Source organism: Solea solea, chromosome 10 (genome assembly GCF_958295425.1).
Source record: "Solea solea chromosome 10, fSolSol10.1, whole genome shotgun sequence".
Taxonomy (NCBI): Eukaryota; Metazoa; Chordata; class Actinopteri; order Pleuronectiformes; family Soleidae; genus Solea; species Solea solea.
Genome location: NC_081143.1, coordinates 16,733,726 through 16,760,015, shown reverse-complemented (window position 1 = coordinate 16,760,015; position 26,290 = coordinate 16,733,726). Strand labels below are relative to the sequence as shown.

Genomic DNA, 26,290 nt, shown 5'->3' with positions numbered 1-26,290 from the left:
TAAAGTAGCTGCATAAAAACAGATTCATCAGAGTACACAGCATCAAACTATTTTAAGTTATCTAACTGAGGCACAGGTGTCTATGCACTGGCACGCGGACTCAACTATAGTTCGATTGTTCTTGGTAGTGACGCACTGTCAGCAGTGACAAGGAAATTCTGAAAACAGATTTTAGTCCCATAACAAAATATGGTAGACAAGAGAAGATCTTATTAGGTAGACTTTTAAGAGGATGTTTGACACTTCCTCTTGCAGTTATGCTGCCTTCATCATTTATAATTTTCATGCACTAAAGTCCAGAGAGAAATTCAGTGTTTTTACCTCATTGGGGTCAAATGAGCTGCTGATCTGCTCATTTTGGTAAGTCTGTAAATCTGAACAAAGGTTTTTAACACCAAAGTCACAAAACAACACATTTGAACTTGAACTGATGGAAGTCAGCAGAGGATCAACAACTCCTGCATGTTGTGATGGTGACGGTTTCCAGCCAGGAACGGCGAGAAAAAGTGACAAACATAGTTGTAGATTCATATTGAGTGGCTTGTTTTTCTTGTGTCCCTGCTGGTCAAGCTGGTCGTCAATTGTGCACATGGCGAAGTCAGAGCTGACAATCTGTCAATACCTCACTCGACCACTTTTTTTAAAAATCCCTTAAGGGATTTTCCTCCAACATCCTGTAAGAACTTAACTCGTAACCAGGCTTTTTGCTGCATATCTTGATGAATCACACAGGTGGATGCACTAAAACTGCTCTGTTGACTGTTGTGACGACAGCAGCTGCTGCAGAAGATCGGTAGCACTGCAGCACGACAGCTCCTCACTGCCCAGGAACAACAGCCTTTGATATCTGGCCTGAGGAACCTCACATTTGATCCTAAAAACAATAAAAAAAAAAAAAAACGTGTTAAGAATCCCGAATGCAGCACTAATGTGATAAGAGGTGCCTTTCTTTGGAAGGACTTAAAACTTTTTGTTTTACCCCCTAAAAGGTCAAGTGTGTAGGAGGGGAGGTGATAGTGAGGTCACAAATGCAGGACTATTCTGCTCACCTCTTCCTTTCACCAAGAAGTGAACTACAGTCACTTTCGCCACCATATGTCGTTTCTCTTTATTGAGATTTCAGAAAAGCTCACTGGCTGGTTTGTCGCTCCTAAATTCTACACATGTGTAACATTTGGGAGGTTTATATTGACGGATTATGGATATAATGCCCATAAGTATGTTTGTATGTGTATTATCTGTTTAAGAGCCTTGCTTTACAGAGGCTGCCATGTTTCTACAGCAGCCCAGACAGACAGAGCACAGTGGAAGCTGCATAAATGACCAAGAAAGACATCCTTGTTGGTATTCCAAGGCCACCTAGGATCTTTGACGAGCTTGGGAAAGAGAGAGGTGACCTTTAAGAGAATCCTGAGCAGGAATAGCTTAGAATCAAAAGAAACAAGTGTACCAGTCGTAGATGTCCTCTGTGTCGGGGTTTGGGTTCATCTGCACCCACTGACCAATGGTCCACATCTTCACCACTTCATCATGGCAGATGCCTTGGCTCTCACTGTCGGCCTCTGCGTGTGCATTGGGAATATTCTCACAGCACATGAAGTAACTTAAAGGGACACAAACACATCCATAATATGAAGGATCAATAGCTGTGATGTCATGTTAGTAGAGGGTTTTATTTATGCAAGCAAGTACTGGGATACTGGCTTCCCTTACTAATTATTTTATCTTTACCATGGTAAATTAACATATTGGACACTGTGAGTGTGAGAGTGAATGCTTGTTAGTCTCTATATGTGGCTCTGTGATGGACTGGCGAACTCTCCAGGGTGTACCCCGCCTATTGCCCTATGTCAGCTGAGACTGGCACAGCACCCCAACGATGCTCATGTGGAGGATAAAGCGGTAGATAATAACATATTTACAATGTATGTTTCTGTTTAATTTTCTGAGGTGTAGCCTTGTAATTGTGGGTAACTCAGTTTTAAACAATCAGGACAATTTTCTTTCAATTGCCACATCGCTGATCACTAGTGTGATACATGTAGCGGTGTAAAGCATTTACCCCTTTGCTTCACACACATTTAATTAAATACCTTAATAATAATGAGCATTTCTATCACACAAAACGAGAACTACTGCTATTGTTAAGGGTCTTGTGGGCCAAAATGAAACCCTAAGCCCACCACTGGTCGAAATGCTGTCTTCACATCAAATGAGCAGAGGAGAGCCGCCTTTTACCTGAAAATACTGATTACCTTACCTGTCATGTGATAAATGATACTTAGAGATTAGAATTATGATGTGGCCACCAGCCATTAAAAGTCACTTTGTCTTGTCAGTGACTGAACTAGAAACAGGGGGAAGAATATAGTGAAATGAAGGATGGAGAAACCGAATCATGCAGACTCACTATTCTGTTTCTCCAACTTTGTCTGCCTCGCACTCCTTGCACTCGCCACCTCGATCTTCATCTGCCCACGGCTGTCCGTCTCGCAGCCTCTCCACATTCCACCGCATCCTCTTGTACAAGCCGGTGTTGACCCGAGCCAGGAACGGCGTGAGCCTACAGTAGCGGAACACCGTCACCCTCAGGGGGCTGAGCAGAATCTGACCCACGCAGAAATGAGACACACTGGGAATTCAAACAGGGAGAGGTGGGAGAGTTAGTTGCTGAAAATAAAGTTGTTATCATACTGTAATGGACTGATATATCAATATTAACTGTATTGGTGATGTGTTTGGGGAGTCTTGAGGAGGATAAAAAAACATCTCTTTTTTTCAGCTATTTAGACAATCTTTTGAGTGCTGACAGAATTATTGGGAGAGAGTGTAGGAAAAAGGTTCAATCTGAAAAGTAAACAAGTGTTTTAATACAGAATAGTTTGTGTGTGTGTGTGCGCGCGCACGCACATACCTGTTAGGTTCACTTTCGTCCAAACAGAGGAGATTGTGTCTGGCGTAGGTTAACACCAGCTGCTCCAACTTGTCACACAGCTGCTGAGAGAGATCTAGCAGCTGTGCACACACACACACACACACACACACACACTCACACTCTGGTTTTGCATTCTTTGTGTGGACACTATAGACATAATACATTCCCTAGACCCTTACCCTAACCGTAACCTTAAGTATCACAACTAAACTGGGTTTTAATCCTCAAAAAGCCAGTTAAAGTTGTGTGGACCAGCCAGAACGTCCCAACAAGGTCAAAATGTCCTCACAAAGATATCTCACTGTCAACAAATTCCACCGACTGTTGTTATTTAGTAGAAAGTAGTTTAAATATTAGTTGAAGTTGACCGATTAATGATTTGGCTGCTGTGCAGACACTGTTTATTAGGTGAAGGGAGAAACTGGCTAAACATATAAAATAAAAAAACATATATGATCCATATTCTTCCCTGAATATTTTAAGATTGGTCGTAGAAAAACGGATTTCCTGACTAGATTGCACAGGTGAGAAATCACCTGTGTGTATTTACCATTGTATTGATGTTTTGAGGCAGATGGGTGTGCTGGGACATGCTGCTCCAGGCTGTGGATTGCAGGTGATTGAAGTAAGGTTGACAGGTCAACAGGAAACTCTCTACATGATCCTGTCTGCTAAAACAAACAGAAATGCTCACTAAAGATTAAGAAATACACCAATAAAGTCAGTGCATTATGGAGACCACTAGTACCACTCTACCTATTTCCCAGGAGGTCCTGTAAGTCTTCTGCTTTGCTCATGAGGAACTGGAGCTGCAGCTGCAGAACCTGGAGGCTCCTCTCCAACTCACAGTCGCAAGCCTCACAGTCACGGCTGCAGGACTTGTCATCACCGCAGGGTGGCGCCAGAGCGACATCAGCCAGGAACATCAACGCCTCCTCATCCAGCTCTGAAAACCATTCAGTATCATTGAGACATGTCCTTTGTTTTGTCCTCACAAATATTTTTTTTTATTGCAAAGTTTAACAACATTGATGTTTCTTGTACGTCTTGCCAAAATAGTATTCAAATTATTTTCCCTTCCTTTTTTTTAATGAGATGGATGATATGAAGACTCACTTTTTTATATTTGCAAACACTTGTCATCATTTCAACCTTAAAGATATTTGTAAGTGTAAACATTTAAAACACCCTCTTTTTCTATGCATGAATGTTTTCTGTACTTTATATTATGCTTACTTCCTTCATTTTTGTTTACCTTGTTAATGTTAATATAGTCTGTCAGATCTATATAGGTGCTGCACTTTTGGACAAATTAGAGAATCAACACTCTAAATAAATAGAGGCTGCAGTTCCAGCAGGTACAGTACATATGGGCCGAGGTTTGATGAGGCTTTCTCCCACCGTCTGACTGCTCCTCGCCACATCTGTCATCCAGCTCTCTGCATCTCCTGCACGCTGGCTGCTGGAGTTCAACCGACACATCTGTCATTGTGTCTGTTGTCGATAAATCTGTGGCTGATCAATATACGGATTTAGAACAGATTATTTTCGACATGATATTCACTATGTGAGTAAAGCCAAATATGACAAACTATGGAAGCCTGTTGCCCCCACATGGGAAAAAAGTATTGCATACCCAAGTCATAATTATGAGATAACATCCCATAATAATGATATGCTATGTCATAATGAGATACTATTCAGAAATTATGACTTAGAATGTAATTAGTATGACTTAGTATCTCATTATTGTGACTCAGAATATCAAAATTATGGGACAGTATGTCATTATTAAGACTTAGTATGTAATTATTATGACTTAGTATCTCCATATGACTTAGAATCTCGAAATTATATATTATAATTAATATATATTATATTACTAAGATTTATTTTTAATAGTTAAACGAGAGCTTTATTTTAGATTAAAGAATCAAAACTTATTTTTATGTGTGCGTTATTTCGTAAATGTTAAGTGAATCCCTGAAATAATTCAGCAAATTCATTTAGCGAGCCAAAACGTGCATCCCGTGACCCAGTCTCTTGGAATGACCGCGTTAGCATTTTTCTACGATGATGCTAACCGATCTGATCCTCGGATAAGGACTTTACACTGATCGCTAATGCGTTTTTTTTACCGCAATAATCCACCCGATAATCGAACATCCAACTCAAAGTGTTGTTTATAACGTTTTAAGACTATATTAGAGGACTTTGACCTCATGTAGCTACATAGCCAGTGCTTAAGCTAACTTACCTTTGGGACAAAGAGGCGTGGCATATAGGTCAAAGGTTCCTGTGACTCAACACATACATTTTTTATTCTTTTATTTATCTTTATCTTATTTTTGGGGGGGGAGGGGACTATGTTCGTAAAATTAGATTTGATTGAATTATTGAATTGGATTGAATTTATGTCAGAAAATAATTAATAACCGATTAAATTAAATTAAATTAAATTAAATTAAATTAAATTAAATTAAATTAAATTAAACGCCCCGCGACCCTCTAGCAGAGGATAAAGCGGTAGATGATGACTGACTGACTAAACGTGATGGAGCTTTTAAACACTGTGTATATGAACAGTGTGGGTGTGCCCCAATCTAATCCTTCACTGGAACATTTTCATTTTGCAAATCATTTATGCAAATTGAAAAAAATGTATGTGGTCCAGGTTTGCTTCTCCATCAAATCTAACCACTCACACCAGCAGAACATCACCTCTCCCATTTAGCAGTTTCTCTCTCTCTCGCTCTCTCTCTGTCACCTGCACACACAGGCTCATTGTGTGTCTTCTGAATCAACTTCAGTTGTACACTAGAACAGTGGCGTGCACAGGGGGGCAGGGGCCTCCCTGGTGCCCTAATGGACAAAAACTCTAGGGTAGTAAAAACATGAGTAAGTGCCCTACTGGCTGCCATTCATATGTGGCCTCTAAAGCAAGATATTAATAAAACATTTTTTTTAATTATTGTTTCTAAGGAACAAACACTTTTATTTTGAAATTATGTGAAATATCATCATAAATATTATAGATATTTAGATTTTTTTTCCACACACAATCACACAGTCAGCTCTACAGCCATTTACTTTGTATTGATGCATTTGTTGTAGGTTAGGACGCCTTTTACTTCTGTGGTTGTTATTATTGTTGCTACTATTACTGTTGATGTTGTTGTTTTGCTGGTTATTGTATGTTATATTGTAAATTGGTGCTAGTTGTCTTAACTCACTCTCTCTCCCTTGTCGGTATACATAATATAAACATGTCTTTATCACTGCGCATACATTTATTATCTCCACGTGTGTGTATTCAACAGCTGGTTCATCATAAGTTACAGTTAACGATAGACACGCAGTCAAGGTCACATGACACATCCGGGCGCGCCCCCGCGACGTAGCCCCGGACCAATGACGGGCCGGGCGGCAGTACATTGCCTGAGCGTCGGGGGCGCGCGAGTAGCCGTATGGTACGAGTGCTGTGTGTGTGTGTGAGAGACAGGCAGTGTGTTGTGTTTGCTGCTGAGTCAGTTTAGCCGCTGTTTTACTGTGAGGTGATGCTCCTTATGACCTCAACCAAGCAGGACATCTTAGTTTTTCTTTGAGCTTTTTTTGAATGCAGATAGCGGGATGTTCGCGGACACATGAGCTCTCCATTGTCCCTCGCTGTGACTGTGTGAGCGGCTGGTGGAGGAGGAGGACTAACTGACAGATGAGCGGGGTTTTTGTTGTGTGGCATGTGATACACAGCCGAGGCTGAGGCGTGTTCGTGTTTCACGGGTGTTCGTGGCAGAAGAGGACAGCAAAGAAGAGGCTTTTTCTTTTCATTTTTCCCCCGTCTGTTCCAGCAAAGAGGACGTGACAGGAGCTCCTGCTGCTACTGGCTCTGTGTGTGCGCGGCTCCTGCTAGCTGTTGAATGACTACCACCTCCTGAAGGAGACAAACAATGAGTCTGTAACTGACAAGTTTTATGTGGAGGCTCGTGTCTGTTTTTGAAGACGTACAAACTTCAAGTGAACGCGTTTTAAAGCGAGTGAAGTGACGACTGACGTTGGTTGAACACACCGGGAGGATCCATTCAGGCGCGGCCAGGCTACCCAACAATGCGGATTACCTCCTGACTGACTGTTTGCCTTTGTGTCACTACAGAGTGTTTGTATCCAGTTTGACTTAACACTCACTGCACATTAGCCGTTTTATTTTATTGTCGCGGGGAGAAGACAGTACGTTGTTGGCCTGAAGGACGAGTCCCACATGTGCTCAGTCTGACTGTGAAGACAGGGCGATAGAGACAACGATGGCGAACGACTCTGTACAAGTAAGTTGCTGGGTGTTATGTCAACCTACACACGTAACCTAATTAAAGTTACTCACAGCACCTTGGGTGATCCCAGGTCAAGCATGTCAATAATTCTCTCACCGCCCAATTTATTAGGTACACAGGATACCTAATAAAGTGGCGCGAGTGGCACCCAGTATGGTTTTCTACTGCTGTAGCCCCTAGTTTCAGGGGGGATCTTCTGTATAGCTTGGTGGTATTTTCATCTGCTGGTGCCTGTCTGTCATTTTAAATCTGTCGTGACATATTCACCCAGGGAACTGCTCCTCACTGGTTATTTACTCTGTTTCTGACCATTCAGACTACGTGTCAGCTAAATGACTTGTCTATGTATGGTCTATGTCAAGCAAAAAAGCCTAAAAGGAAAAAAATGTTTTTCTTTGTCAGATCAGATCACATCACGTCTTGAGGCCCAGTGGCATTCTGTTAAACGACTAGAGAAATCACTTGGAGAATGCTAACTTTTAGAGGAACATGGTCAAAAACATAAACTCATGGGTAAAGATAACTAGAGAAAGCACCCAGAGAGTGTAAACCTCTGCCAACATGGCTCAGTCTCCTACAGTACACCCCTACAATACTCTGTCTTGCAAGATTATAAATACTGAATCATAACTTATATCCTCATCGGAACCAAACTTAATAATTTCTTCCTTGGGTCATACCCTACATTTCCATAAAATAACATTACATCTGTCTATGTATCAATTAAAACCTTTTTATGTTCCTTACAAACACACACATCTAAAAACTAGTTCCTCTGCATTCCTGGTATTAGTAATTAAAATCATTTAGAGAAAAGGCTGGTAAATATGACTCAAACAGAATCACATTGTTTTGGTCAAGTAACCTTTCATGTAAAACCACCATTATGGGGCTGGCTCTAAGTGGATTAGACTAATAATATAATATTCTTGTTGGTCTAAGAATCCCGGTGAACTTCTCAATGACCTTTTTTTTGCCCTAGGACCCCACTGTGAGGAACCCCCAACCACTCAGTTGAAGTGGAAACAGATAGTCAGATAGTTTGCCTGTTGTTAAAAATGTATGATGGGACACTTCTGGTGTTGGACAGAGCTTGCACACAGAGCTCCAGCTGGGCTAAGTCACCTTGGTATTGGACTGTATTGTGTTGTATTTGCCATGATGTGGGTCCCTTGATCTTTCTGTAGCCTTTTGTTTTTAGAGTTTATTGTGTGCAGATGCAGAGTGAGTTCAAGACATAACAGTGGTGTTTGTTATGATTTTGTTCTGTAAGCATTACCAAGCAAGGAGGCTTCTGACTTTGCATTTTGGGAATGGGCTGCGGTAAAGCACCAGTGATTTCCTGATGTAGCTTGTCTGTTATCGATTGATCCTTGCTTTGCTCTCTAGAGTCGCTGAGCTTACAGTAACCTTACCAACACACTAAATGCCATTTATTTCAAGTAATCATCATCTGGTGGAGTTTGTGACATTGAAGTCCATGTCAGGGTTGTGTATCAGTTGACATGCAGGTTTGGAGTTGCATGTAGTTGAGAAATACAGGTGCCAGTCTTGTCATGTGGGTGCATATGTTTATGTTTGTTCTGCAGTCGTACCTTCTTCAGCATTTCAGGAAACCTGATGGCATTTCACTGACCAGGTTTGGCAGTGAGGAGCAAATGCATGTGTAAATGCAAAACTGGCGTAATGGTGATGATTAATAGAGTCGGTATGACTGAAAACATACCGCTTTAAAAGGGCTTATTGTAAGAAGATTTGGCTGAAAATGTTACCTTTTTGAAGTGTATGTGTGTGAGAGAGGGACAGTATGAGATAGTGATGAAACACTTGCCAGGCCTTGTTTTTTTTCCCACTTTATATTTGGCCTTTTCCACCTTTGCATTATAAATGAGTAAGGGCCGTTAATTGATCGATGTCCATGTTGTGTTATTAAACAGGCTCATTTGAAACATAATGCTCTTACATAACTTATATTTTAGGTAGGTAGGTTACACAGCCGTCCATTTTGTGTGCCGTGGGCTCCATTTTTTTTCTTTCGTCTTCTTGGTTAGTCTCTCAATAATTCTAATATTAGCACTGGCAGCAATACATCTTTGTATGTGGTGTACATATTAACCTCAGGTCTTATCAGAGGCTCATTCTTCTATGGAACTGAACATAATTTAATGAGGTGAGTCAATTATTCTTTGTTCCTGGCCTCTTAAATGCCTTGCCTTTTTAGAAGTTTAGCTTTCATCTGTTTTATATTGTAATGGTAAATTGTCTGTGTTTATGTAGTACTTTATTGATGATTCCTCAAAGCTGCTTTACACTAGAGTTTTGCTATTCACACACATACCCACTCACACATTGTTGGCACAGCCGTGAGGAGCAAAGTGGGGTTAAATGTCTCACCCAGTGACACTGGCATGTAGATTAGCAGAGCCAGGAATTGAACCTTCCAACTTCTGGTTGAAAGACGACTCCCCACAGAACCACCTTGCCCCCTCAAATATAATATACTATATACAACTATAGCCCACAAGAATAAAGAAAAATGGAACTGATCAGGTTCAAGGTTTTTATTCTGCAGCATTTATCTTTGACATGTTGCCCTACACCAATGACTCTTCAATTATTTTGTTCCTCTTTAATTGACGTCAGGTATAATGAACCCCCGCACATGTCAGTAATAAAATGAGCCTGTGTGTCTGTGTTTAATTATGCTGTTTAAATGCAGCATGTTATCTTACTGCTTTTAATAGCCTTTTCCCTGGGTTAGTTTGCCACTTCAACCGAGTCTTATTCTAGCCTTGCTGCCTTGATGTCCCCTTGGCTAGACAGATTAGTAACTATTATAAAACTGCTTTTATTCTGATATTGTGGCAGAAACAACAACTGCAAAATCATTTGCCAAACAGTTATAGCTACAAGTGGTAATGCTATAGTTGCCTCCACCATCAGATTGATATATTTGTCAACCACCTTGTGATGTCAGTTAGTGAGTTTGACACTATTTATCTTTCTTCACCATGAGGTCAGCTGATATTGAGCATTTCATGTTTTTTTTTTTTCACCAAAGGTTTTTCCATGTTGCCTCTATTGACAGTCAAGGAAAAAAGCCCAGTCATAAATTGTCTACCAAGTCATGATGTTCCCTGCCCTACCCACAACACAACTTGCCATATACATGTGTTATGCATGTCTTGCATATCTTGTAGTCTTTCAGCCCCAGTCAAAGGAGGATTTATCAAATGGATGTGTAAAATCATTTGGATTTACTCATTAAGCTTCCATTATAGTAGATGTTTGTGAAGAAGTGGAGCTCTTCACCCTTACCAGGGCATGGTATTTCCTTTCCCCCCCAAAGGAAGACAATGTTAGACAGCCCCAATAGAAGTTTGCACCCAATTGCGTCATACTTCCTCATAAAGGTTAGTAGGGTGACAAGACTGGAATGGAGGGAACATGCCACTTAACTGTACCATATATGGAGGAATGTGCCTGGGTTTCTGCTTGTGTTTTGCACACTATTTTCACTTGAAAATATATTGGACAACCAAGGCACACTCCAGTGATTTAACAAAAAGTACCAGAGTGTAAGCATTCATGTTTGCAAATGCACAGCTACAACACATGGACACATGCTTCCAGAGTCAGACACTCCAGGGAATGCAAAGGAGTACTTCCCATAAGCCTTACCATGACGCAAGGAGACAGCTATGCACACAAAGTAGGCTTTTCTCAGTGCTGCCCTGTGGCCATGTAGGCAGACAAAATCCACAATAATGCAACAAGGAACAGCTGAAGAACTGGAGACATGGGAGGGGTGAGGACTAAAATGTTCCTTTATTTCAGAAGACATCTGATTTTTATAAACTGTGACATAAAAAGTGCCTTCCTTGCTTCCTATCATGTGAGACAACCACTCAGGCATGTAACGCATGATCATCGCCACATATTGGCTCTTATGACTGTGTGCTTCTTTTTTCTGACCCTAAAATAAATCATTTCAACATAAACATGTAGAACCATCAAGGAGAAAGCAAAGTAATAGTCGGGGCTCACACTTAAGACAGTCTGCTGAGAGCAATATTTGAGACTAGATGCTCTTCTGCAAAGTGTTCATGCTGACTTGGGCAGAAATTGACAACACGTGGACTCTCAAAGGATGGATAAGTCAATTTCAAGTTTGTTTGTCATCTGAACCACAAACGCAAATTTCAGTAGATTGGTTCTTTCTTGTTCTTTACAGACACAAATTTGGTTCTTTGTCAAGTTGTGATATCTCACTACTCCACATTGTCCTCCCTCTAGAACCACTGACAGCTGATGTGAACTCAGCGTTTTGATGCATTCCTTTTAAATTAGAGAGTTGGATTGTCTTGAGTCGTCTTAATGATGTCATAAATCATCATTTTGATGATCTTATCATTTTGAAAGTGCAACTTCCCATTGGAAAAGTGGAAAAAACATGGCCAGCAGACTAGTGGTGTAACTTGCGCAGTCACAGAAATAAGAGTTTTCAGTGGTCCTGCTGTGGAGATACAGCCAAAACCATAAAACACAAGTTCAAGTTTATTGAATTGATTTGTTCTGGGGAAAAAAAAATTACTTTAATTCCAGAGCAGCAGTATTAAATGGATTAGTCAGGTGCACATACTGGAACAGGGGAGTATATTACAATGTAGTAAAATGAATATTTTAACGGTCTGGTCTGTTGTTTGAACAAATATGAAAAAGACATTTAAAGAGATGATCATGAGCCATAGAACGCTTTCTTTTCTCCAACACTAACAAGCATTTTCACAGCTTTGTGATGTCTGAAATGATAAACTAATTAGAAGTTTGCTAGTTGATTAAGTTATTATAAGTTGGAGAGTTTAACTCCCCATTTCTATTTTGTATGTCCCTCCATACATTTCATTTTTTCCTGTGGACCTGGTCATACCTTCAGTGTTCCACATCCACTGAGAGACATTACTGCATGTGTAGACATGCCTGCAGTTCCATTCGTCCTGAGCAAGGGTCTGCATCAGTCTAGCTTTCCCACAAACACTGCTGTAGTTGGATCATTCCTGCTCTGGTAGGATATGGGCAAGGCTTTGTTTGGGCCCCAAGGTTGGGCAGTGCAGGGTAGGGGAGGTCTAATGGCATTATGTTGATGATGAGGCTACATGGCTGCAACAGTACAATAGCTTATATTGTCTAACACTCAAAGCCTAGATCACATTCTGTTCACTCGGAGTTCATTTTCCATGTTCTGGCTGGAAAGTGTTAGTGGCCACACCCTCACCAACCAACCAACTAACCAACCAACCAACTCAGCTTCCCACGGGCTGCGTAGTAAATCCCCACATGTCAAGTGTGGTCAGGGGTATTTGACTTGATTTGGTGGTGAACAGGTGATTTTTTTTGCATGTTAACTAAGATCCCATGTGTATTTTCATGTTGGTTTGAGCCCCCAGCAGCTGTTAGTAGCTAATATTTCTCTCTTTAGAGTTCCCTTGTTTTGCAACATTTCCTCCTGTCTCTCTGCACAAACATTCCATCATTCTCATGACCTCATGGCGATGTATCCCTGCATTCCAGCTTTAGTTGGACCCCTCCCTCTCCCCTGACACAACATAGTGAATTTGCTCACTGCCTTTACATCACCGGCCAGTGGCCACTGAATCCCACCAGCTGGGAGGACTGGAAAGACCAGGAGTGGTTAGGAACATGTAGAGCAGCATGAAGGTCAGTTGTTTGTCACTCAGCTAAAACAAAAATAAAGCATATGCTTTAGTGCTCTTTAGTGCTTTAGTTTAACCTTTGAGGCAGAATAAAATGCAAATGATGAAGTGACGGCACAGCTTGGACACCTTGCCCTTTTTAATAGAAGTATTCACTTTGCTTCTCAATCACATCCAGGCTTGTGCTTGTCAACACCAGCAGCCTTGCACTTTGACATACTTTGAACTTTGACCCATCCTCATTATGGCAGTGCCCAGGGCATTCAAGCACACTCATTGATCCTGGGCCAAATACATCGATCCCAGCCCCATCACTCAGCACTGCCATGCTATTTAAACAGTCACTCAGTTAGGTTAACTATCTCTGGAATTGCCAGGGAATTACTGCATAAACTGACAGCTAGCGCGTAAGGGAAAACAAGAGAGAGCCACTAGGAGTATAGTTACAGTTTAACTAGGCAATCAGACAAACAGGGAAAACGACATTTTTAAACTGCAATAATAATTGAATGCTCTGGCGTCTTACCAGTAACAAAATAGTTGAGTCTGTTTCTATATATAGGTCGTGTAAAACTCAACATTGAGCTGTCACATGCTCTTAGTTCTTGTATCAAAATGTCAAACACATTTTTAGTAGAACTTGATGAAGAGAGCACTGTAAGTTCTTTGACTTTGGACACTCCTTAAGAGGACCAGTATTAGACCCCGTTCAGATCTGGTATTGGAAATTCATACTGGTGAGAGCTGGTAATTCATTTGTAGCCACGATCACAACATTAAAGGCCTGTACATACTCCACATGAACTGAGAAATATGGCAAGAACAAAGAGTTAGTTCTGGTCAGGACATTTTATACTTGTCACCAGCTTCAATACTTCAGTTCAGAACTCAGAACATTTCCGCATTAACCACACCCACTTCAAATTTCTGGCCATACCACACAAGAAAGTAGATGATGTGTCGAGGACAAGCTGCAAGAAAATAATGACGTTATTCTTTTCTCATAGCCCTGGGAGATGGAACAGATTTCTCTTTTCTTGTAGTATGTACAGGCATTTACTCTGATCACCATATTATTTCATTTTTTCCTAATGGTTCCAACTAATGGTCAGGCTGACGCATCTGTGCAATCAGACTTGTTAAAACATAATTTCTTTCTTGTAAACAGTCGTGAGGCCAGTTTGAGAGGAATCTCAGATCTGATCATATGTGCTCACAGGAAACACATCCAGGACGCATTTCAATGCCAAATGTGAACAGTCATACTAAACATGATCAGGCTGTGATCTGATCACTGAGAAAGGGTTGTTACTACCATGTCTGAATGTGGCCTCAGAGAATGGCAGTGCTTTTAGCACATAAGCCAATCCTGAAATGGACAATGTTCTCATCCTTTTGCGCACATTGTGTTGATTGAAGCATTATGATTTCCCCCACAGCAGGCGGTCGGCTGGTGAACGGTACACAAACAAAGCAATTCTCATTTGAGTGAGTGGGATAAACTAGGTGTGGTTCTCTTGGGCTCACATTGTCATCAGAAAACAAGTGCTAGTATTTGTAGGCTTCATTAAGTATCCAGCGTTCACCTTTACATGAAACTTGCCTGTGATGACACCAGCCAAATTCTGTGTTATTCAGCATCTGTTAATAGCCCTTTAATCAAAGTTTTAAAGCCTAAAGATTGTTGAAAAAATAGTATAAATTAGACTTAATACAATTACAATGATATTAATTAATGAATAAAAACAGTATTCTACCCATATAATGGTATGTTTGGCTCTCAAGCTCGTTTCCCAGTATCAAATTATGGTTGCAATAGAATCTTCTGTCTGTACTGTCACATTCTGTGGCTTACCAATGGGGGCGGTGCCAGGGTGTGGCCTCAACGTTTTATTACAAATTAAAATGACATAAGTGACTAAATGGTGCATCTATTGTGTTGGAAAAAGACAGTAAACAGGACAGTGGACGTGGTGGAAGGATGCTGTGTCATCTACTGTCACCACAGAGCAGGATAATATTCTGAATGACTGAACTGTGGGTGTGTGTGTGTGTGTGTGAGAGAGGTGGTTTTTGTTTATACACTACGAAATCATGACACTTGAATCCCATTGAACAGATTCAGACGATACACTCAAGATCCAAGGTTCCACTATGAGTGAGCACTTGTCATCATTGGCAAAGGCATTTACCATCAAGGAAAACATCTTGAGCAGAATAGAGCTGTAGGTGGGTGGTCGTGTGTGTGTGTGTGTGTGTGTCTGTGTGTGAGCATAATGTTAGAATACACAAGTAAATGAATCAGATCATCAAAGTTACACAGTCTCTGGTTCCTTCAAGTCCTGTGAAGCCAACACCCGTAATGCTAATCATGAAACTAATAAATTTCCTCATCCACAATTATGATATCCAGAATTTCTTTAGTAATACGATGAAGGAACAGAAATAGTTCAAATCTGGAGGAGGACACACACACACACACACACACACACGCTGGGTAGTGTTTATACGACCCACAATTACATTTATGACCTGCATGGTCCATGTTCTGAGCTGCCTTTGCAGACTCTCACAGACATAGTAAGATGTGTGTATACAGGAGGAGAGGCTGAGAGAAGACGTTTCTTACATTCTGTGTTGTACAGACCAGTACATGAAAAACACAGCGTGGCGCTGAAGACTGCTGAAGAAGTAACTGTGGTAGTAATTGCCGTAATGAGCAATTTACTCCACCACCTTTGAGAAGAAAATGTATCTTAGAGCACTGAGAATGAAAATGAAAGAATGTTGAAATTTATTCAATAAACTTTTGTTCATACTGCCCGGCACCACTCGGTTCTTTACAGTGATGGCGTGATTGAAGCAGATTTGTATTCACACAGCAGACGTTGCACTACTGCAGCAGCACACTGTTATTACGTATCATCAGTCATATGTTAGAGAAACATACTGTAGTGACTTTCAGAGGCCTATTCACATAAAGACATAAACTAAAGAAGGCCCAAACAGACTGATGAATGGTTGTGGAGTGAACCAGCAACAGACATGAGTGTAAAGTGATCCACCACGTGGCCCTTTTATTATCTTGCCCCCACCAGTCTACTTTCACCCACTATATCTGCCCCCCCCCCCCCCGCCCTTGTGTATAGTCTATGCACCAGCTGTTGCCCCGTCCTCCTCAGCCTCCTCCTCCTCTTCTCCTCCCTCCTGTTCCACAACCCTCCATCTTCCCATTTGGGTATATTTGGACCACAGGAGCTGTTCTCCACAGGGGGATAATTAAAAGGAAAACACTGTTGTTCCCCCCATCCTATTTCTGTTTACATAGATGTAAAATAAGTAATTCCATTATGAGGTGCGTATACATACATCAAGCCTTTAATCAGAACAAACTGGACTAGTTTTTCTTTGCGTCACACATACAGTACACACTGGCAGACACATTTAATCCAAACCAGGAAATGACTGGACCAACTGTTTACACGCACACTAGTCGAAATCATGATCTTCATAACAGACAGAATTTCTACAGTATGCTTTTTTTCCCCAACTTCTTTGAGTCCATGTTAACAGAGCTAGTGACACACGAATAGATTCTTGTTTGATTCCTATGTAAACAGTTACATGTGAAGGAAGGGTTGGGGTGTGTACTTTTTCTGTTTGTTTTTGACCGTGTCGAGGAGCCAAATATTTGCATGCATGATTTTAATAATATTTTCAATAGCAGGACAGGCACTCTTTGTTAAAGTACTTGTCTGTGGGGTTTGCATGTGTGTGTTTGTTTGTCATAGACATACTGTAGGGTGTGACATATAAGCTATAAATAGGCTCTGGGAGTTATTAAAGTCTCCCCACAAACAATCCCTCTCATTAGAATGGGTTTGAGATCAAGTTACACTGATAAGATTTGGCCTACTGGGAGGTTCACCAGGTCGAGCTGAGAAACTGAGTAGATGTTTGGGTGGTTGGATATTTGGGTGCAGTCGTCTTCATGTCACTTTGAATTATATCACTTTAAAACTTCAAAGACTTAAATCGTTTGTTTAACGTGGTTCCTGCATCAGTGTCATCACGACATATGGTGAGCGTCTTATACTGCTAAGAGCAAAGGTCTTGTGATGGACTGAGTTTAGACAAAGAAATGTAATGTTAGATTAAAGGGAATTATAACTTTGCTTACTCCATTGGTAGATTATTTTCTCTTTAAAAAAAAAGTACATTTAAATCAATGTAAGAATATTTTGTGTTTTTTTTTCTAATGGGACTGTTTTTGCATTTTTTATTTATCCAAAAATTGTTCTTATTACGTGTTTCATGTAGTTAATATGTTAAATATCTTTATTTCATATATTTAAGTGCTCTGCAGTGCAGACACAAATCACGGATTAGAGTGGCACACTGTGAGTTGCCGTTCAACTAATGTTTAAGTTAAGCAATTTGTTTGTGTATTATTTATTATTATTAAATGTTTAGAAGGGAAAAAAGGAAGCTGGCCAAACATCAGTTAAAAAAATAAGCATCATATATCGGTCTTCAGCCTCTCTGATTTCTAAAGATGGGCATCGGCCATAGAAAAACACTGCAACGGTCAGCCTGTGCGAGAAATAAAAGGTTTGATTGTATACATGTATAATGTCTATTTTAATTTACTTTTAATAAGATTGATTAATGGAGTTCTATGAGCAACAAGCTGCATTACACCAGTTGTATGTTTGTGTCAGGTTCAGCAGTCAGATGGATAGGAGGACAGAGTCCCTGATGCAGATCAGTTCTCTTTGTGAACTGGGTATGCCTTTTACACACAGCATATGAGCAAACAGTTATTTAATATAATGACCAGCATTTCCTGTTTTGTGAGTAAATTATTAATTGATGTTATTTTCATCTGGCCTATCTCACATTTTTAAAGAGGCTTTTTTTTTTAACATGCCCATATGCGTTGCACTTTCAGAGCACTGACTGTTTCTGTTACCATGGTCTAATGAGAGGACACCAACTTGTGTGTTGGGACTTTTCCCCCTGTGTCTTTACTAAACGGCTGCCTTCAGTTTACCTGCACACATTCAGTAAACAGCCAAAGTGGGAAGTGGTCTTCTTTCAGAGTCATTTCAGTTATTTAATACTCCGCCTGTATTTCATCCATCTTTCTCTCGGCACGGTCAGATGTCGGCAAGTCTGATTACCGAGGGAGTGATAGACAAACAAATGAGGGGAAGGAGGAGAAAGGTGTTTCCTGGTTTGTTACCTGGACGCTGGGCTGTCATAGAAACAGCTGGCAACTGGATGAGGTCATAGTTTTTTTTACCTCGTGAATGATTAATGCGGTTTCCAGGATGATGATCGTCTTAATCAGGAAGTCTTCCCTTTTGAGAGTAGGTGGAACTTTTAGTATTTATGCACAAAGTGTTGCACGTAGAGACGCACAGAAACCAAGTGTTCTCCTGCCAACACTATTTACATGTCACCACTTTTTTCTGGAAGCTTTAATGAGAGAGGATTCTCAGAGGACAATTAACTAAGTCGGCTGTAAAATTATATTTGGCTTAGTAATTACAGATTGGACTGAGATGCTTTTCCCTCCCCATTTGATTACACCGTTGCATTTAACTGTGGTTTCTTGCTCAGGCTCAGACTAATCCTGTTATCCTCAAACACTTAATATAAACTGATTCAATTTAAACTTCCCCTGAGATTTTCCGTTTTATCTGCTGTCTCAAAGGTTGTGTTGCTGTCATCCACGTGTATGCCGTACACTTTAATAATATAACTTCCATAAGCTTAAACCATTTATGTTGTCCTCTACTGCTTTGTGTAAGTCTTAGCAACGGTCAGTGCTTTCAACAATATTAAATATGGGAATTTTGTCCGACTAATCTGCTCCACAATGATATAACAGGTTGGACTCAATATGAAAACAGGTGCTTATATATTTTACGCTAAAAAAACAACTCTTGCACTACCTCACTAATAGATGCTGCAGAGATTGATTGCACAATCTGTAGTAGTTGTCATTTAAAACCGTATTATCACTAATTTCTCATGCCCTCAGTTATTATGAGATAAAATATACTGTATAGAAGTTCCATATGAAACTCCACTATTTTATTACATTTTATTTATGACATTTAATTGAACTGGTACTGTAAATTCAATGCAGAAGTGTATCTCAAACTCCCAAAGACATACTGGACATAGTAGGTTTAGCGTTTACATTTGAGCTACAGGATGTCTGGACATACAAAAGGCTTTGTTGTGCTGACACATCCTATGGAAATTACTCAAGCATTCAGGAATGGTCAAAAAAGTTTAGGTACAGGAAAAGCTTCTGGGTTGTTAACTGAAGTGATCTGAAACTTCAGCACCCCTGATGCTAGTGTGTTTGTGTGTGTTGCTCTGGTGGAAGGAGCTCATGACGGCGCCATGACGACCCAAAAACATTTATATTTACATTTATTTAAAGGAATGTCTCAATAAGCTTTCCAGGTTCCCAATCTGATCTGTTGAATGTCTTGAGTCCCAATGTGATACTTGTATTTTCCTATAAAGCAGAGCTGCACGAAATAAAGTCGGTAAATAAATAATATTACTGACTGAAGTTAAGAGAGAATGAAGAACAGACTCCTCCGTCATCTGTCTGCACTGCATCACTGGTAGAGGAAGGGGGAGAGTGAAGCATGAGGGTTCCATCAGCTCTCTGTTGTTGCTGTCATCAGTGTCGTTGAACGGCAACCAAAATGGAGAAAATATTGCTTCTCTTCATGTTTGTTGTTGCTTACTCAAGTTACTGTGACGTGCAACTGCTCACCGAGTCTGCGGCCCCCACTCTGATGGTGTGCGTGTGTGTGTATGTGCTGCATCACTTGATCAGATCAAAAACGACGAGGCATTGTAATAAATAAAATATGACCAATCAGGTCAAACACAAATAATATGAAATAAATGCAGCTGGCGTAAAGGATTGGTGTGAGCTGAATGGGGTGATTGACAACCTCTAAGCAGTTTAAAAAGACCCAGATTTCCCTGGTTCAGAGATTGGGATTGAGGCATTCTCACCATTTTAACAACATTGTGTTTGTGTGTGATAGTTTACTACCTCTGTGAACTCTTCTCCACTCAGGAACACAAGCTCTCTCTCTCTCTCTCTCTCTCTCTCTCTCTCTCTCTCTCTCTCTCTCTCTCTCTCTCTCTCTCTCTCTCTCTCTCTCTCTCTCTCTCTCCTTCTCTTATGTGTTTGATGGCTGTGTGCTTGGCAGTGAGTCCGGCCTCCTAGCATGCTCTCACATGCTCTTTTGTCCATCAGTCGCCTCCAGCACTGTAAGTCAATGACCCTCCCTTCCCCGTCCACCTGCTTCGTCATCACAGTTGGGCAGACCCCCTCTCCTCCCCCTCCCTCCCACCATCCCCTCCTCCTCCCTTTCTGTTTAACTGTCCACCTCCTTCAGTCCGTCTGTCTCCACTCGGGGGCTTTTTTGGCCTTTGTGTGCCTCATGGGGCAGGGTGGTAATGTCTGTCTCTGTTTTCCCTCTTCCCTGCAGTCTCATCCCTCCCTCTGTGTTTGCAGAGAAAGAGGATCGTCGGCAAGGGAAACTGTATAAAGACTGTATATGATACGGTCTATATTTTTGGGGATTTATACGATAGCGATAATTAGTTTATATCCTTTTAAAAATGTAATAATAAAACAAAAACGCGGTTAAGGGGTGTCTAGTGTTCCCATATTCTCTCTATTAGCATAACCACACGTGGAAAACCTGTGTGGCAGGGAGGATGTTAGCGAGAGGTCAGGTGATCACGTAGGCCCATGTGACACTGAATCCTGCTCACTGCTGCAGCAAAGAGAGCTTCTGCTGCCTGCATTCAGGAAATGTGTGGAGTTTTAGTGTGTGTTTTGTTGGTATTTGCAAAGTCATTTAAATACTCCTCAATGTCATTTTGCATATATTTAAAACAACAATGACAGTATTATGTTAGGCAATACTATATGTTGCCCACCTCTAGCCTCAAGATGTACAATTTGACGGGTGTTGCGTCTGTTTTTGAAACTGGATATTCACAGACGTCATGGTCACCTATTGGATGATACCATGTGTCAATCACACTGACAGTTTTGAAGTTTATGGGGAAATTTGACAGTGAGGAAGACCTAAAAGTAGATATTGACATAATTAACTCCTCAGGAAAATGTTTACTAATATTATAAATCAGCTCATTTTCTCATAGACTTACATTCAAACTGAGTTCTTGTTTCAACCAGCAGAGTTGCCCCATGGTGACTAACTGCTTCTCCTGGCCTGTAGGTCAATAAGATCATAAAAACATGTTACTGTGGGAAAGTAAATCTTCTCAACCATAGCTGCTTTTAATATTACTGATATTGTTCTCATATTCTGAATGAATATGTGGCATAATTATATCCAAGAATCACGTTAAAACTCACTTCATGGTTGGTTACATATTGGTGGCAAATATGATGTGGGCGGTGATTTAGAGGTCGGCTATAAAAAAAACCCTGTCATCACTCAGCAGACTCCTCTTTTAAATGGGCTCAGTCTCATCTATGTAGAAATAAATGTAGATCGATAAAGTGGAGACGTAGTGCAGTAAAACAACTTCTGTCCTGGGGACTCTCTGCCTTTCTCCCTGCTCTTCATGTACCTTTCCCATCATCCCTCCCCTTTTCCCCTTTCTTTCCTGCCAGGTTGGCTGTTGTCACCACTCAGGCGTCTCAAGAATGCCTCCAGATGTTTTCATTATGACTCAGCCAAACACACACACACACTCGTAGACACACACAAACTCTCTTGGCCACGTTTCCCTTCTTGTCCTCATAAACAGCCTGAAACACATGTTGTTTTGACTTGAGGTAGACGTCTGTATGTAAACTTTGCACTCAAATCCCTTTGTAGAAAAAGGATCCAGAATTGTCTTGTGTCTCCTCCTATTTTCTTGCCTTTGACAAGTCCAAACTGACATCAAATTATTGTCTCAGCAAGTCTCAGGTCTCAGGTACCCCAGACCTGTCACTGCAATAACCCAGATATCTTTACCAGAGCTGCTCTCATATATTGTACATGCAGCAGACTTCTTACAGAAACAAGCACTGCACCAACACAGCACTAACAAACCTATGCCAGTTTATTTCCCTAACACAACGTGGGTAGTGTTCAGTCTCTCAACAGTGTCTGCACAGTTTGATCCTGCCTGCAATTCATTAATACAAAAAAAAAATGAAAAGATCACATGATGGAAATGATTTCATGTTGTGATAAAACATCCTTTCTGGCTGGACTCCTGTTATGTTGTGGTCATGGTGAAGAAAACACACAGTGCTTGAATGCTGACATGCATCGCTACAACAGTGGTGAGAAGGAAAGTGGATGTGGAAAGACATCCTTTTCAGAGATAAATTGATACATTTTGTGGAAATATAATGACAGTGATGAAAAAGGCCTAACACTAGCATAATTACAGTTGGAGCTAAATTGCAAGAAACATTTGTAATAATTTAACTTTGAGAAAAAAGACTTCTGTGCACATGTGGTGCACAAGCCTTTTATTACTAATCCAATTTCACCTGTTCTGAATGCACCAAACTACACTGTGAGTGACACTGTAATATAATTATTACTATGACAGTCTAGAGTGTCCAAAGTGGCTGAGTAGTTGTCTACTTCTAATGAGGTTGTTATAGACCTGATAGTAATTAAAGTGATCATTCAGGTTTCATTCTCATTCAAGTATGAGATATTGATACATAATGAACACTTGACTTCGCTGTTTGTGCGAACGTCATAGGGAGCCAGCCATTGACGCTTTTCCTCAAAGTATGCCAGTAAAATCTCACCTAACAATGGAATTATGAGAGCTGCTGGTCTACTGCTGCCTCATTTGGTGAGTTTGTGTCACAGCTGACTGTGTGTAACACACACTACCTCATACAACCACACACACAGGCCCCAACTATCCCTATGTGCTCTGAAAGTGCGTCACATTTTCATTCTTCCCTTCCTTGTTATCTCTGTGCAGAGGTGTATGTTAAATATCACTGTCATGAGAAGCAGATAGTTTGCATACTTGGTAAACACTCCCTGAATAAATAGATCCCCAAAAAATGTATCTGTGTTGTAAAAGCCAAATATTTCACTTAGAAGAGGGCTGATAGAAGTGAGTTTATATTCCCACCTGGATTCCTTTTAGACTATTAAATAATAAATATGACAATCATGTTATATCTTCTTAATAGAGTCAAAACCTGTTTTGTAAGCACCACCAGCCTGAGGATGAATAGAAAACGGAATGATTGTGTTGGTCTAACTAACTTTTTTTTATTATTATTTAAACCGTTCTTAAGAACACTTGTCAACACGTAAGCAAATTTCTCAAAGTTGCACTAACACACCTGGATAATACACATATATTATGTTCAGTCGCTCTCAAACTGGCCTAGGCGCTCTGTACATGTTCCACAGTTTCTATCCCGGAAGCCAGTATGTAAACAATGAGGAAAAACGTGGCCAAATCCAGAGCAGTGCTTTTTTGGACCGATATGTGGAATGTATGCCCTTTCTGTGAGGAGTTTGCATGTTCTCCCTGTATGGTTCTCCGGTTCTCTCTGGATGGATGGAAGGAGGGTTTAAAGACAAGGATGAGTGTTCAAAATGCTAACGACTAGCCACCAACTAGAGTTGTTTTGCCTGTGAGTTAAAGTGTCATCTGAGAAATGCTGGGGAAATCTGGAAAAATGTGTGGAATGGTGGACATAACTTCATTTAGTAAAACTATTCCCTGCCCTGTAAGTATACTGGCACAAAGACAGTAGTCCAGGTCAATGGCTTGTCGAGCAGCAGCAGTGGCTACAGCCGTAGCTCGAATTAACTGTGCGTGGAAAACGTACTGACTGACTCTGTTGTGTAAGGTTAACACTAAGATTGACGAGTGTCTGGTTTGGTCGCGAGGGAACAGATAGTGATCGACAGGTGGCCCGCTGTGTCAGCATCCCTCCCCCTGCTGATGAGGGAGATTAATGCAGATGGTGTAAATGTCGGCATGTTCATCTATTCTCAAGTGAATAAAGCCACAGTCTTTCTCGCTCTCTCTCTCTCTCTCTCTCTCTCTCTCTTTTCAGGATTCAGTGTTATTATGAGCATGTGTCAGATGCTGTGTCTGTCATGTCATGTATCTGTCCACCACTCTTTGTATATAATTGCCTCATCCTTTGCTGTTTTTCTCTTAATATTTTCAGGGTCAGCTGTTCAATTTGTAAAATCATTCTTTTCTGTTACTTCTCTTACTACTAAGATCTGTTGTTTGTTGGGCTTTAACCATTCAATCAAAATGGTTACTGGGTTACTCTTAACTTAAGCCATGCTATGAAAACAGTTGCTAAATACTGTCCAGCATCAACCAGATGTAACAGGTCTCCTAGGTGCACAGGCACAACATGTAACATGGGTTAATTTTTATATAAATAATTATATATATACTTATTTTGACACACACTTCAGTCATTAAGTGTGTCTGTTTTCTACAGTGTGTTATTGGAGCCAGGTAACCTTCTTCCCCTTTTTGTTTTTCTTACTTGAGTCCCAGAAACATTCAACCAATGAGCGGAGAGAATTTTGCCACATTGTTTTTGGTGATACATTCTGGTTTAATTGAATCTCCCTGACCAGTAAAGATACTTTATATGCATTCTATTGTCACGAAGACTGAGGCCTGGACTAGACTGGGGGCTCAGCAGACCATGTTGTTAATCAAAGCCATCATTTTTTTCCCCATCCATTTTTCGCAGTGTTGTCACAAATGAAACGGGAACTTGTGGAAACACATTCAATGGTTATAGAAAAAAGGCTCAGATGAGATCATGATTATGTGAGGGCACCAAAGCCCCTGCAGATGTACAGTATGTGACAGAAAGAAATGTGTGTCCTCTGGTTTTCTGGTGTTTTTGATCAATTGTGGATTTAATTTGAATTCTTTGCGTGCTTCTGAAGAACCAAGATTGTACATTTCCCTGGTAGGACTGATTCATTTCAGTAATATTGAATGGATCCAGCTGACTGGCTGACTCGATAACTCAGACAGGCAGCAGATTCCAAACTTCCTTGGCACATTTTACCAGACCATTCATATTTTGGAGAAATTGATAAATGCTTTCTGTGGAATGTTTTGCACATTACGCACCATGTGTTTCTTTTGGGATTTGTCAGTGGGTGCCACAGCATGTGAGTAATGATCTGGGTTGATTCACTCCACCCAAGGTTTGCATAACAAAACGGCGGCCACGGCGCATGTCAGTAGATTTGGAAACGGATCAAAAGGCCTCAGGCTTTTTGTCCATCAGATCATAGTGGAAATAAAGGGTTTTCATATTTTCTCCCTTTTAATACAAATCAGTAAACATTGTCTGTTATGCTCATACAAAGACAAAATCTGCGACAATTACCTGAATAGTTTCAATCATAATTGTGAATTAATTCCAGTTATTGTGAGCAGTGGTTGGTATTTTTTAGTCAAAATGAACAGAGCCTATAAAGAGAGGTGCAAAAAGGAAAATGATGCAGCGATGGAAGAAGGGGAACATAGAGGAAAGCGTATGATGATGATGATGATGCAGAGAAGGTGGGGCAACCTAGAGATTGTTAAAAGGGCCAGAGGGGTCAAAAGTCAAACACCTGCGTTTATGCCTACATGTGTGTTTTTGGGAGGGTCAGGTCATCCTCTCTGCATTTTTTTTGTCTCCTCCTGCTTTTGTTGGTTTTTATCATCTGTAGTTAATGATTATCATGTTATTTTAGTCCAGACGCTGTGATGCTTCCAGCCACTCAGATATAAGGATTAATGTGGTTTAAATATGTTAAGAATTTAGTCAATAACAACTTTGGCCTCCTGTTCGTGGTCAAGTGTGATGAGCATGAGTTTCTGTTGCAGTGTGGTTGTTTGTTCACTGCTGCTCCCTGCCCCATTTCCATCTCCTCTTTTCTTCCTCTGCTTATTTGTCTGCTTCCAGTCTGTGACCCCCTCGGCTGTGCCTTGTCAGTCTCTCTCCTCCCTCTCTTCCTGTCCCCATGCTGCTTCGTCTTTGTTTGCCTTGTCTGCCGTTCTCCCCTTCTCAGCTCCTCACTAACCACCTCCTGTCTCTTTTTTTCACGACAGGGCAAACTGGCCTTCCCTCCCGTCATTGTATTTTCGTTTTAGTCTCCACTGCAAGTGGTCTTCTAATTGATTCTTGTCCCACTTGTTGAAGTTTCACAGTGTGTTCCTTACATATAAAGGCCAGCTTTTAACCTTTCCTTTGAGGGAAACTGTTCATGTTT

General features: G+C 40.7%; 2 protein-coding genes across 2 annotated transcripts in view; one reads left to right on the top strand and one right to left on the bottom strand.

Annotated features, from left to right (window-relative positions):
- c10h19orf67 (chromosome 10 C19orf67 homolog) overlaps positions 1-5,234 on the bottom strand; it is a 5,750-nt gene extending 516 nt beyond the window's left edge. The window contains exons 1-8 of the mRNA XM_058639735.1: positions 5,193-5,234; positions 4,337-4,450; positions 3,692-3,881; positions 3,486-3,606; positions 2,915-3,015; positions 2,411-2,632; positions 1,451-1,603; positions 1-874 (exon numbers count right to left, since the gene is read on the bottom strand). The exon at positions 1-874 is cut by the window's left edge and continues 516 nt beyond it. Coding sequence (XP_058495718.1) covers positions 742-874; positions 1,451-1,603; positions 2,411-2,632; positions 2,915-3,015; positions 3,486-3,606; positions 3,692-3,881; positions 4,337-4,424 — 1,008 coding nt within the window. The 5' untranslated portion in view covers positions 4,425-4,450; positions 5,193-5,234 and the 3' untranslated portion in view covers positions 1-741. The remainder of the gene's footprint in view (positions 875-1,450; positions 1,604-2,410; positions 2,633-2,914; positions 3,016-3,485; positions 3,607-3,691; positions 3,882-4,336; positions 4,451-5,192) is intronic.
- Positions 5,235-6,389: 1,155 nt separating this feature from the next.
- The window catches only part of pkn1a (protein kinase N1a), a 45,678-nt gene continuing 25,777 nt past the window's right edge, over positions 6,390-26,290 (top strand). Inside the window, exon 1 of the mRNA XM_058640940.1 lies at positions 6,390-7,254. Coding sequence (XP_058496923.1) covers positions 7,234-7,254 — 21 coding nt within the window. The 5' untranslated portion in view covers positions 6,390-7,233. The remainder of the gene's footprint in view (positions 7,255-26,290) is intronic.